This window comes from Dromaius novaehollandiae, chromosome 12, assembly GCF_036370855.1.
Source record: "Dromaius novaehollandiae isolate bDroNov1 chromosome 12, bDroNov1.hap1, whole genome shotgun sequence".
Taxonomy (NCBI): Eukaryota; Metazoa; Chordata; class Aves; order Casuariiformes; family Dromaiidae; genus Dromaius; species Dromaius novaehollandiae.
In genome coordinates this window covers 12,189,481-12,203,287 of record NC_088109.1, presented here as the reverse complement: position 1 = coordinate 12,203,287, position 13,807 = coordinate 12,189,481, and the positions used below count along the sequence as shown (strand labels likewise).

Below are 13,807 nucleotides of genomic sequence, written 5' to 3'. Positions count from 1 at the left end.
TCTGTGTTGCAGTAAAAGCTGAGGACTGTCTATTTTGTGTAAGTGAAATATCAGGAATGTGAATATATAAGACCTTCCGGAAGACATACGTGCAGGTGTTTCAGAATACTTTATGAGCAAAGAACAAACCTCTTAATATCTCTCTTAAACAAAATAATAATATTGTCATTGTAGACAGAAGTGTAGACACAGAATTTAAAGGGTTTAATAAAGCTGATGAGAGGGATAGAGGACCCTCCTGTAAATTTTACGTATTTTCTAAATTTGTAAGAGTGAAACTGACTTTTCAGTCTAAATGCTTTTGAATTTAAAAGCCCTGAAGGGAAAAGCCTAGGTTATCTTATATCTTCTTCTCTATTCTTTGCTTCTGTTGCTGTGTGTGGTCCTGCTTGCTGAATTCTTCTTTCATCTAAACTTTTCGTGTTCTGCTGCCAAAGAGGAGTTGGAGGCATGTGGCTGATGAGTTGGACCACCTGCAAAAAGAGATGGCAGAAGTACAGACGCTTCTTTTCACATTTTATGTCCTTACAAAAGTCCAAACCTTTAGTAACAAACTTGTCCCTATAACTGCTCGTATTCTGCTTTTGGTTGCTCTGCAGTATGACTGTTCTTAATGGGTTGATGGAGAAGTGTGCTTTTAATATATGTATGTGAGCTGTGGCATATGTGACTTTATAAACTGTCTTAGATAAATTTTTTCCTCTTGCTTTGATGTCATGAAAATTAAGCTTTTCTCTTGATCTCCCATATGTAAATAGAGGAAAAGTTCCTTTCTATTATGGAAGGAGCAAATGAACTAACTGTGTCTTAGTGTTATTCTCATTGTAATTGGCTGCAAATTTGTCTTAACATTCAAAAGGTGTATTCAAAGTATAAAATAATGTGTTAGGAACAAGGGCTGGGTTTTTTTTTTTGGGGGGGTTTTTTTTTTTTAATAAAAATGATAGTAAAGTTATTTTAGGCAAAATAGACATATAATACGTAAGAGGATTTACCTTTAGCAGGAAAGAAACGTTTTTTGCTTTTAATAATGTGACTACATATACGTTCCTGACCATCCATGGCTGAAGTTTCAAATGGTATGGGGGGGATTACCTGCATAAAAGCCACGTTCTAGAAATTAGCTAGAAGTAAATACATTCTGCTTTATTTATTTTTCATTGTAGGCTGTAATATAGAAAAGAAAGCTGTGTGTAACATAACAGTAAAGGAAGCTATGAGTTTGCAGTTAATTTGTGGTTACTCTGTCCTAGGTTTTCATGGCTTAAAAGTGCACAAAGGTCCCATAAAGCATCATTCATTGATTATTTTCTAGTGCATAAGGGAGAAGCAGAAAGATGAATTTTAGTTTATCTTTTTTTTTTTTTTAATACAACTGTAGTCAGAAATCAGTTTAAGACTTGTAATGGTCATGAGTTTTTTTTTTAAAAAAAAAGTGAATTTAATGAGGCACTAGGTCATGACACTCCTTGCGTTTTCAAAGCTAAGTTACTCGATACAGTTATCTTTAAAATAATACTTTTGTCTTTGCATGGATAGTTGAGGAAAGAATAGCCATTTACCTTTCAAGTTCTACATACAGGAAGAGCTTGCTAAAGAAGAAGCCACTAAATTCTGAATGGTATTTCAATACGTTCATGATCAAGGGCAGCTTACTTTTAGGTCTTCGCAATGTAGCTTTTTGCATTAGCCTAATCTGCCCTAAATTAAGGGAACTAGCTACATAAACTTGGAGAAAATATTTAGCGCTTTATTATTGTCACGTAAGGTATTTTTCTTGGTATTCATCTTGTTGGTCCACGTGGCTCAGTGCTTGTGTTGGTTACCTGTCTGGATTACTGCATGGGTAGCCTGTGGTATAATATTTTGCTACTCTCAGTTTTGTCGTGGTGCATTGTGGGTTTTCTGCTGCAACTTCTGGGGGTTCTGAAACTCCGACTTGAATGCTGTGAGCATGACAACATTAAAGCACACCAGCAGCTGCACAGTTAGATGGATCTGGCTTAGGATTTGGGGTGTCACTGGTTGCTGCAGCTGTACATATGTGGCTGAAGGAGAAGTAAGAAGATGAAATCGAGCTCTTATTCTCCAGATAAATATTCTGCAGACTGGGGCTTTGCCTCAGTATTTAGTCAGTTAGCACCAATTGGTGTAACACAGGACAGCTGTGGAGAATCCGGAGGATCATTACTGACTTCAGAATTCTTTTATCCTAGAGATCTCTGCAAATTTTGTCCAAAATCTGTAAGAGCACAGCCCTAACAAAGTTCTGTTCAGTATGGAGAAGCATGTGTCCTTTGCCATCTGAAAGTCTACTGCCCTAACAGTAGCTACAAGTTTGGTAGATCCATTTCTGTAGCCATTGACATGAAGGTTTACACCGCTACTGTGAGGATATTGTGCTGCGAGGTAGCTTGGCAGTGCTCAGGAGGTTGTCTTTCAGTTGATTGTGTTCATGTTAGTTAGACTGCATTCGAAAGCGGGGGGGGGGGGGGGGGGACTGTTTGTTTTAAAGCAGATTTGCTAGGGCGGTAGCATGCCTGCATGTTCTTTGATTCTACCCATCTCCCTTACCGCTGTTCGCATGGATAGCACAGTCTATTCAGTTTATATATCTTCCATTTGAACATCAGGATTTTTTGAAGCCTCCTCTGTTTTAACAGCAAACAACATTTTTAATGGTGAGAAAATAGCCATGAGGATATCAGTGATACAAGTTCTGATATTACAGTTCTCATGTTCCAACTGGGGAAAGTTTCTTTGAGATCTGATCCAAAAATTAGCCCTAATTTATTTTCAGACTACAAGTAGTCAGTACATTTAGCTACATTTTCCTTTAGGAAAACCATTTGAGTAGAAATGAAGGGAGACTTCACTCCTTGGAAGCGTTACGGAAAAGTCTGTTCTTGTCCTCTCCTGGAACTCCCCTGATGTGACTTTGCATTAATAGCAAATATATTATTTACATTTAAATATATGGATTATAAATTTATTTATATTTCGTCAGCATCTTGAGGAAGGCTGCGTTTCACTCACTTTTTTGCAGTTGATGTTTTAGCTCTCAGAAGCCTAATCCTAGGCATCCACATGGAATTAGAGATCAGCATAGTGCACTGCTTCAGTACGACTGATGTATTAGCTTTCCGCTCTTTGGTATCAAAAAAGCTAAGTGCAGTTATTCAACAGCAAAATGACATGTGGTCAAGATGATCAAAACTGTACAGCCAGACCAATGACAGGTGGAATAATAGTGGGAGGACAGCTACTAGTAGAGCTGTTAGGGACATGACAATCTAAGTCCTTAAAGCTAATAAATTCACTGTGAGGTAGAGAATTTTTTTTCCCTTTTGCTCTAAAGAAGTCTATTTATTGTTATCACAGAATTGCTCACTTTTAAAAAGATCAGAATAAAAAATTCCAAATACTGTTATTTGTTGTTTTTATCTTTCCCTTATATAGGTTGTCTTGGGGACACACAGTTTTGTTTTAGATTTCGACGGTCTTCTGGAAGAAAAGTCTCATTGTGTTGTTTTCTGGACCAATTGGATAGAGATCTACCAGTTTACTTAAAGGTTGGGAATAAGAAAAAATGAATTTAATCTCTTCTGGGTAATAGTAATGGATAGGTGTGTTCACACTTAGATAGACTTTTAAAAAATAAAAACTGAACTGGATGTCTTGAAAGGCAAAGCTCATTGGATTTTTTTTTTTTTTTTGGTAGCATGTCATTATCATAATATCTAACTAATAATGAGTTCTGCTAATTATGCTTTAAATATTCATTATTATATATTTTGCACTGCAAGGAATTACATTGGTGACCAGACCTATTTTGTTACTGACTGGAAACCTGAATATCAATTTATAAGAACCCGTATTGGAAATCTGAAGTGCTTTACAGCCTTTTATAAGACCTAGGTTGAGACATTCCTCTCTGTCTCTCCCTTTCATTTTTTTATAGGTGGAGGAGTTACCTAAGAGAGGTAGTGGCCAAAAAGTTGTTCTCAGCAGATAGCTATGGAACGCTAAGTCTTTAACTATGCTCGTGGGAATGTCACTCTCGAATTCAACTTAGGTTTGTTCATGTGGCAAATAGTTGAATTCCTGTGTGGAGGAAAGATGAAGCTGATGTTTTAAGCTTTGAAATGTGAGAGAGTGCTTCTTTAATACTCTGAGAATCTTTCATGAACTAATGCATTGAAAGACTGGCTTTTGTCTTTATTCAAAAGCCAGAGCTTCTTTAAGTTTGGAGTTGTTTGTTGTTTTTTAACTGCTAAAATCCTTTTAGAATAACTTAGCAAAATTGCCTCTTGATTTATTTCTCAGGGAATTAGTTCTGTTTTTGCTTTCATGGTGTTTCAAGAGAATGTAGATGAAAGAATAGCAAAGACAGAAAGCACAGTTATTTCCACACACTGTTGCTTTCTCTTCAAAGGAGTTATAAAAATCTTAATACCAATAAAAAGGATAATCCTTATAGTTTATTACATTTAATCAGCCTCAGAGCTTGCAAGAAATAAGCTTGCTCATGCTCAAAAAGAAAGATGATATCAGGTTGTTTTATTAAATTCTTTTGGTTCTTTTGCAGAAGGATCCAGCATATTACTATGGCTATGTATATTTCAGACAAGTTCGAGACAAATCGTTAAAAAGAGGCTATTTCCAGAAGGTAATTTAAATTAACTTAGCAACGTATTAATTCCACAGCTGGTTGTTTTCAGTGGCTTTGGAAGAACAGGATGAGTGTCTTGATCTCTTAACAATTTTTTGGCTGTTGTAACAAATCATTTAAGTGAGAGTTATGTAGCATTGAATGGGAAGTGGAAAGGGAAAAATGTGTAGTAATTATTGTGTTTTCACAGTATGCTTTGTTTACTAAGTCTGTAAGTAGCCCAGGAATAATTTATGCGAGGTTGAGTTTGTCACCCAGGAGAATAGTCTCTAATGGGTAGTTTATAGTTACTTTTTGCAGATATGGCTGTTAGTAAATTCATTGTGATTTACAGTAAACTGGTCAAACTCTATATCAATAATACTACATTCCAGATGCACTCTCAGAAGAAAACTTTATTTTGTATTAAAACAATAAGTTTGGAACTCTTGGGAACTGTTTGTTTGCAGTTGCCTGTAGTTATATGTGTGGTTGACTTGTTTGTGTGGAAAATTCACTTGATACTGTATGAGGATTACTAGTAGAACAGAAAGTTCTGTTGGGGGGAGGAGGTTAACTTAAAACAGTATTTTCATACACTGTTTCGTTACTCTCTATTCCAGTCCTTGGTTCTCATCAGCAAACTACCGTATGTCCACCTCTTTCGCACTGTGCTTAAGCAAATAGCACCAGAATATTTTGAAAAAAGTGAAGCTTTCCTGGAAGCAGGTAGTGGCATTATTACATTGTTCTGAAAGAGCTCCTAAAACACCATGTGTTTGTTTTGGAGAAATAACAAACACTGTCCCATTCGAGTTTGCATGTCTTCCTTCATTTGGAATAGAGTGCTGAAACTTTGGGAAACTGGCTTGTTTTCTAGATGGTTTAACAGGGCTAATCTAATCTTGGATTGTTACTAAGAAAGGAAAAGCAACAGAGCAGCACTTACAGGTACCTTAGTCTTACTCTAAAGCTTTATGAAGTGCTGGAGAGGGCCAAATGGGAAAGTTATTTGCTCTTTACCTGAAAGTGCTGTGTTCTTTGTACTGCTTTACCCCATACAACAGTGTACTTGTTCTTCCATTGAGCCAGCAATTTGTGAAAATCATTTTTGATAAGAGTTGTATTCTTTTCAAATACCTGTAGATAAACAAGTTTTGTTTTGTTCTTAGTGTAACTTTTCATAAGAAAAGGTCTGCAGAAACTGCTGGAATTAGTAATGATATACATAGTTGTTTACGACAAAATGCTGAAAAACTTCCTAGCCAAGCTATTTTTCATTTCTTAAGATGTATTTTTTCTTAACGACTTGGTTTTGTCTGTTGAACAGCTAACTTACATAATTGTGTCTGCTCTTCTCAAAGTTTCTTAAGATGTACTTGCATGGTTTCTCTTACAGCATGTTTCTTAAACTGATTCTGAGTCTGATTGCTACAAAAAATGGAAGATAAAATGGTACAATTTTCTTGAAATTAGCAACTTATTATAGTTCTAATAGCACATTAAGGATGTCAAAAATGCAATAAAACTTACTTAGAGTATGGACTGAACAAAAGATAAGTGGAAAGGCTGTGGGATATCAGCATTAATTTGTCAGTATATACAAAGTTGACCACAATATCATGGCTTATAGCATGTATAAAATAGCTATAAAGTATACTTTATATATTTTTTCTTAAGTTTGTAGTGATGTTGATCGTTGGCCACCCCCAATTCCAGGGGAAATACTGCATTTGCCCATTATGGGTATTATAATGAAGGTAAATAATCTTTTTTTTCCCTCCCCCCCCCCCCAAGGTTTTTTCCCCTCCACTTACTGTATATGTACTTTGTGTATTCTGCCTTGTTCTCAGTGTCTCATTCTTCAGAACAGGAATAGACATAAACTCTACTCAGTGAGGGCTGGGGAGATTCTGATTAGGTTCCCTGATATTTTTTTCTGGTGCATAGCTTAACATGTAGTTTATGTAGACAGACAGAAAAAATATTTCAATGCAACTCAAAAATAACTCAAAATACAAGTTTGCCAAAAAAAAAAGACTGTTTTGGCCCACGTGCCAGAGATTAATTTCATGGCTATTGCTAACTTTCAGTAGCTGTAATACATCTGAAGAAAGCTATTAAAGTTATATCTAGTGTATGGAGAAGAACTGTAGTGGTTAACTGGTGGCTAAGAACTGGGCCTCTGGGAGTCATAGTATCGTCATATGGAATGGAATTAAGTGGACTTAATGCATCTACAGATTGCAGTTGGAAGTAAATTCTTAGCAGATCCTTTAAAGCTTATGGCTAAGGCATGTGCATCACCAGGGAGAGGAAAGGAAAGCTTCTGAAGCTCTTCTGTAAGAAAAAAAATTAATGAAGCATTGTTCTGGTTGTTGGGTGATGATGGTGAGTGGCAAATATGTCTGGTTTGGGAATTGCCTACGTTCATCTCATTAGTAGCCCTTACCTATGAGAGCTGAGATTGCGTTCCTAAACTGAGTGAGGCCTTAATTACTGTCTTCATACAGTGATGATACTACTGCTTTTTGTTTTTGGGGTTTTTTTTTTCCCCCTTTCCCACTGTCTGGGCAGTTAGTTTAATCATCATTTACTCATTAGATCCGTTTGCCCATACCAGCCTGCAGTGTGATTAAATTTGTTGTACTGCAAGAATAACAGGTGCAGAGCGTGAGGTCAGGAAAAGATGTTTATGTTGTTCAGTATATTTGGATTCTGCCCCATACCCATCAAGAAGTCTGATGTTTTTGTAGAGATTTTTCTAACAGCATTCCTGTACCAATGCAGTACCCCGTAACTTTACTTCAGATGTTTCTCTTTACCATTAAAACATTTTGGTTTGAATTTATTGTAATAGTTGTGACTAATGTTATCCGTAACACTTTTGTTTTTAACTGAAGTATAGTTTTCATATTCTAATGTTCAACTTAGCAATATAATACTGCATAGGATAGCATATTAATTCCTGTAGCAATGATCTGTAGTCTTTAGCTCTGTATTCATCGTCATGTGTATGTTCTATAGAATAAGTTAAGAATTGTATTGTGTTACATCCTCTTTAAATGTTACATTTTGTCGATAAATGTTTTAAGTCTCTGCTGGATTAGATACAAGGAAAAGAAATTTTCTTTCTTTCTTTCTTTCTTTCTTCCAAAGTTGCGGATTCCAACATACCGTGACAAGCCTGGAACAACCCAAATAGTACAGAATATGCACCAGGTAGAGATTAGATATTGCTGTTGTATACACCACCACAATAAATAGCTGCCTTTGCTCTCTTTTAAGCTTCTTCATAGAAGATTGGGAGCAAGTCCTCATACACTTGTAATAATGAAATCCACAGTCTTTGAAACTGAGTAGAAGAGTCTAGGATTGGATTCCTCACAGAAAAGATATTTTAGTCCAGTTACCTCAGACACCTTAGGACAGGAGAATAGTTGTCCAACTCATGGAAGAGGTTGGTTGACTAACAAAACTACTTAACTCGAACATCCTTTCCATGAGTGAAACTATACTAAACTCTAGTTGTTTGGAGGACGAAAGACCAACATTAAAAGTATTTACATAACCTAGAAGATAGATACAAAACAAGTCTGTCTGTGCCTTCATATGCTGTATGACTGTGAGTTGAAACAGCTTAAGTGTATTGTATTGTTTCTGGACTGAAAGTCGTGTCCATAACCAGGAGAAAAATCTTGCTTTTAGACAAATAGATAGTTACTGGTGTAGTAGTATGTATTTAGGATATATATGATCTCCTGTCTGTAAGCATTTAAGGGAGACTGTTTTAATTAATACTTGCATATTATGATGACTAAAAAAACTATCATTGTGATGTCTTTTAGGCAGATGCACAAATCTCCATGGCCTTACCTACTGTTCATGAAGTGGACCTTTTCAGGTAGGAGTTTGGACTGATTTATCCCTAGTTGTGCATTCCCACAGGTCAAAGACTAATGAGAGTTCCATAACACAGAACTCTTAGTTTGCAAGCTAAGTTTATCAGTATTATTTTTAATACTCTTTTCCTCTCAAGCTGGCTAGAAAAACAGTTTAGACAACATGCAGGTTGAAACTGCAATAAATAAGCAAGTTCTTTGTGTTCCCTTTTGCAGTAACGTTTTACTGTTTCGAGCGACTATTGCATGCTACTCAAAACATCCTTTTTATGCAGTTCTGTCACTTAATCAAATACCTGTATCTTTTAGTTCTGTTAAGTGTATTTAAATCTTTCAATCTGTTCTTAGGTGTTTCTGTCCAGTGTTCTTTCACATTCAGATGCTCTGGGAACTAGTCTTGCTAGGAGAGCCACTCGTCGTGATGGCACCGTCACCATCAGAATCTTCAGAAACTGTGCTAGCGCTTGTTAGGTAAATACAGCAGGGCTTCCAAAGCAACAACTGAGTGAGTCGTTGCAGCTTGCAGCTCAGTGCAGCTTCAGTTGATCTGAATCTAACAGACTTAAAAACTTTAATTTGCATATTCTTTCATGACTTTCTGCATTGTGTGCATACAATAAGCTTATCCTCTTTTTACCCCGCAGTTGTATTTCACCGTTAAAGTACTGCAGTGATTTCAGGCCATACTTTACCATACATGACAGTGAATTCAAAGAATATACAACTCGTACACAAGCCCCGTAAGTAAACTGGATTTTGTTGTGGAGATGCTGCTCAGAATTATAAATAAGGCTTATCTTATGGAATACAATCATTAGCTATTTTAAGTGGTCACTCCAGGACACTATAATTAAACTACAGTTAGCTTAACAGGTTTCTTGGGTGCAGAGTAAGTAAAACTGGAAATATGAAAGCAAGATATGTTTTTGCTGTTCAACAAGGCTTTGCCTTTGCAGTATCTGGTCTGAAATAGCTCTGTAGAAAATCCTACTCTGTAATCAATTCTTATTATGAAGTAATTACTGGACAAAGTGACTTCTAAAATTCAGCATCCATACAGCTGTTTTGTAAATAATCTGGGTGATGTCCTAGTGGAGACTATTTTTTAAAAAGTGCATGTCTTTTCACTAAATTTGTTTAAAAAAAAAAAAACTTTTAAATACTTCAAAAATTAAGATGCTTTCTGAAGAGCATGAGTCTCAAATCTTCTACAAAAAATTCTGTTTGTGAATCTGCTTTAAGGAAATACTTTGCTCCTTCACTTTTTTAATCATACTCTTATTTTGATACTCCTATGAGATTTCTTCATTATATAAGTTATTGAAATGGAACTTGATTTGGAAATGGATTATATAGTTAGATTCAATGATACTTTTTTGAACAGAGTTCTTCTAATATCTGAACAGGCAGTGACTGTTAGGTTAAAATTTAATTCTGTGTTTTGGGGTTTTCCCCCCCCCTCTTCCCCCCCCCCCCCCCCCCCAAAAAAAAATATTTCCAGAAATACAGCAGTAGAAAAACATCCAAACATTGGCATTATGTATGAGATTGTATTCCATCAGACTGGTTATGCAGGATGTAATTTAGCTTTTAAAAATAATTCAGAGAAGAATTTGGCTAAACTTTAGTGACCCATGTTAAAAAAACCTGTACCTACTCATGTTTAGTAGAGTAGAAAGGTTGTTTAGAAGCTTGGTTAGTATTTGAAATGGAGCTAAAGTCCCTCTGGATTTTTTGTTAAAAACTGTAAAAATTGGAAAGAAACTTTTAAAGCAATGACTCTAAGAAAGAGAGGAAGAATTCAAATGATGCAGATTCTGTGTCTTTTCTTTAGGGAGAGGGAAGCAAGGGGTATTTTGATTTATTCTGCTCTTTCAGAAATTACTTCAGTGGTTTAAAATCAGAATTTGTTCCGGAGAATACAATAGATTAAAGCTTCAAAAAGCTACCAAGCAACTTTCTACAAAATCTTACTATTGTATCACCAGTAGCAATGAAATAAGATTCCTCATGATTTGCTACTAACCTGCCTTGACCTGGAGAATTTTTTTGTGTGAATGAAAGATTTACTTTAACCTTTGGTCTTCTGAAATTAGTAAAAAGAATTTTAGGTCTTTAATTCTTTAGTTCAGTTCATATACATTGGTCCAAACAAATCATGTCCAAAACTTGCTTTTTAGTTCTCACAGTATAGATGTGAGATGATTCGATAGCTATCTTAAGTTAGGCTTGGCTAGTCTTGATCCATTCTTAGGGAGAAGGAAGATTGTCTATCACTCGTGACTTTTTTTTTTTTTTTTTGAGTCATTCAGTTTGTTTGTTAACTTCATTCTGTTATTTGACTTGACCATGAAAAGAGCATAAACCATCATAAATTTAGTTTTCAGGGTACAACAAAAGAATGTGTTGAGACCTTTTATGGACGCTGTCTTTATCATTGTTTTGGAAGAGAAAATTTGAATTGCGTATGGTAGCACTGAAAAATCACAAACAACATTTGCAAATATCGGTGAATTTAGATGAGTGGTACAAGTGAGATTAAGAAGATTATAGAAACAGCAGAAAATTCATGTGAGTGGGGGGAAATACATATAATTATCTGTATTAAAGTGTTTTCAGGTGAACATCCTCAAATAGCAGTAATATTGAGAATAAATTATTTGCTGGTGAAGGCTGAGTCAGTGATAAGCAAGAAAAGACTTCAGAGAAACTGATGCATTTTGTTGCTGCTCACTCTAAGGTGTCATGGAGTTGACAGGTGAAAATTGCTATTTTGATAGTTCAGACATTATACGAAGTTACAGAGCTATGTGATCAGATTTTTGTCATATCTGTGAATGCCTAATAAGTTTTTAAAATGCATATTGTTATAACTGGTAAGGGGAGGAAGGAATGAAAGTCAAAAATACTTGTAGGTTAACTTGGAAATTGATGCCTATTTATCATCATGGCATAACTGGAGGAATGGAATACAAATTTAAAGAAAGATTACTGGCTGTTTCCCTTCCTCCCCACCTTGCCTTGAGAAACAAGGAACTTGTTAGGGATGGTATACAGAAAGTGATAAAATCTGGGTTTTGTAACACCAGTGTGAAGAAGTGATAACCTATTTTTAGTATAGCGGTTCCAGTGAGGCTTGCAGTAATAATCTCGTCAGCTAACATTTAGCTACAAGATGGATGGCAGCCACTATATTAAATATATGTTGTTAAATCCTAAATTCTATCTTAGGGCTGATGTTACTACCTCAGAAGTATCTGTCTACAGGGCAGACGTAAAATCTTACAGGTTGTGCGCTTTGGGTTAATGCTTTGCTAGCAATGTGCTTGTACTTCACCACTCGATAACTGCTCTTTAACAAAGAGCAAGAAGGTGTTTGGAAGGAAGTAAAATAGTACATGTCTCTCTCCTTAATCTTGCCACCTGAGCAGCAGCTCAACTGAGAAGTTTTGCACACGTGACAGTCACATTGATGTGCACATTCAAGTACAAAGTGTAATGTCATAATAAAACTTTAAAAAATAGTAATCTGCCTTTTAAATATATGGTCAGATTTCTAATCATTTAAGAAAACAGTGATAATTCAGACAATACTTTGTTTTCATCTGCGCAAACGGGCAGGATTTAGCCAAGAGTCTATGAAGAAAATCTGGCACTTCTACTCTCTGCTACAGTTTGGACTTTAAGTAAGATGCATCTGTTCTGCCGTTCTCTAAGTTCTATAGAGACTTTGTTAAACTTATTGTGCTCTTATATGTAACTTAAATTTTAACTCTTAAAAAAGTGCAAGAGCAAAATAATAATCTAAATAAATGTGTATATAATAATAGTTTTTTAATAATTAAAGATGTAGAAGATGACATCTTGTTATCACGAAGACAGAAGCTCTTGCTGTCATATTTTAAATATTGTCTTTATATTTCTAGACCATCTGTCATTCTAGGGGTGACAAATCCTTTTTTTGCTAAAACACTCCAGCACTGGCCCCACATTATCCGAATTGGAGATATTAAACTTCCAGGTAAGATACAAATTCTGCTACAATCCTGTACTACAAGATCTAAAAATATACTGTGACCTCATTTTCTGTCCAGGAGTTCACTAGCAGGATAGCTCTATCTGTGTGCTTATTTATTAACCAACATACAGAATTTAGTTTAAGGAATAAAGCAATGCTAACTAAATTCTCATGGGTTAGATGAAATGTTAGATGAAATTAAGCCCTTGAGTACTGTATGTCTTATATTGCCAAATACAATATCTTAAATGTAAAAGGTAGTAATACTTGACAGTAGTGATGTTTTATCGAAACTTTCATACAATCCTGGTTTTGTCCCTCTATCAATAAGGTAATACACAGAGAAACATAATTTATTTCTGATGTTAATTCTATGAGTTCTGTTCTATATTCCTTGCATGAGTAGAATGTAATAAATTAATCACAGCAAGGGCACAGAAAATAAGACCTATGTAAAAGTTGCTGTTAATGTTAAAAAGATGCCTGCTGACAGCATTTTAATAAAATAATTCTAATCTTGCAATATTCTAGTAATTACTGATTGTTCAAGTTGATGATTTCCTTATGTGAGCAGAACTGTATTGTAAACTTTGGATGGCATATGAATTGCTGGCCTGTAACAAAATCCTGCAATACTATAATTATGAAATGAAGTTCCTGAACTTAGTTGTTTACCATGATAGGTTCACTATTCTGCTTTGAAAGTGGGAATTCATAAATATCCAGTTAGGATAATATAATACTATATTTTTGTAGAATAATTATGTTCCATGTCCAAGTATACTAAATTAGTTAAGGGTTAGGTACTGTCTTCAATGCAATTAGGCAGGTTTTTTGTTTACTTTACTTTAAACTTAAAAATATCATGCTGGTCTGTGCTTCAGAATGCCAGTTTTGGAAAACAGCTAGCTAATGTATAGGAAATTGGGAGTTTAAAAAAAAATAAAATAAATACAAATTATCAAACCTCTGCTTAGCTGTATGTGCAGGTGGCCTTCAAAATTGGTATGTCGTTTCAAGGATGAAATTCTGCGGTTTTGATGCAGATGCATGATTTGATTAGTCAGGAAGTTCTAGAGATGTATCTGTCTCACCTGCCTTTAAAAATTTCAGGTTTATTACTTTAGGGGCAAAGAGAGGGGTTGTGATGCTGTTCCTTTTCCACCCACCCTGTCAGTTTCAGTAGTAATTTATGCTATTACTTTTTCTGAAGTCTAACATCCAACTAGATCAAAG

General features: G+C 35.4%; 1 protein-coding gene across 4 annotated transcripts in view; it reads left to right on the top strand.

Annotated features, from left to right (window-relative positions):
* The window catches only part of DENND6A (DENN domain containing 6A), a 31,652-nt gene that overhangs the window by 7,569 nt on the left and 10,276 nt on the right, over nt 1-13,807 (top strand). For 3 of the 4 annotated variants that reach the window (XM_064518961.1, XM_064518959.1, XM_026096245.2), the window contains exons 4-12: nt 3,460-3,572; nt 4,589-4,669; nt 5,275-5,380; nt 6,332-6,411; nt 7,811-7,873; nt 8,500-8,555; nt 8,902-9,024; nt 9,198-9,293; nt 12,480-12,574. In XM_064518961.1, coding sequence (XP_064375031.1) covers nt 3,460-3,572; nt 4,589-4,669; nt 5,275-5,380; nt 6,332-6,411; nt 7,811-7,873; nt 8,500-8,555; nt 8,902-9,024; nt 9,198-9,293; nt 12,480-12,574 — 813 coding nt within the window. The remainder of the gene's footprint in view (nt 1-3,459; nt 3,573-4,588; nt 4,670-5,274; nt 5,381-6,331; nt 6,412-7,810; nt 7,874-8,499; nt 8,556-8,901; nt 9,025-9,197; nt 9,294-12,479; nt 12,575-13,807) is intronic. The other variant, XM_064518960.1, reaches the window with a different exon arrangement.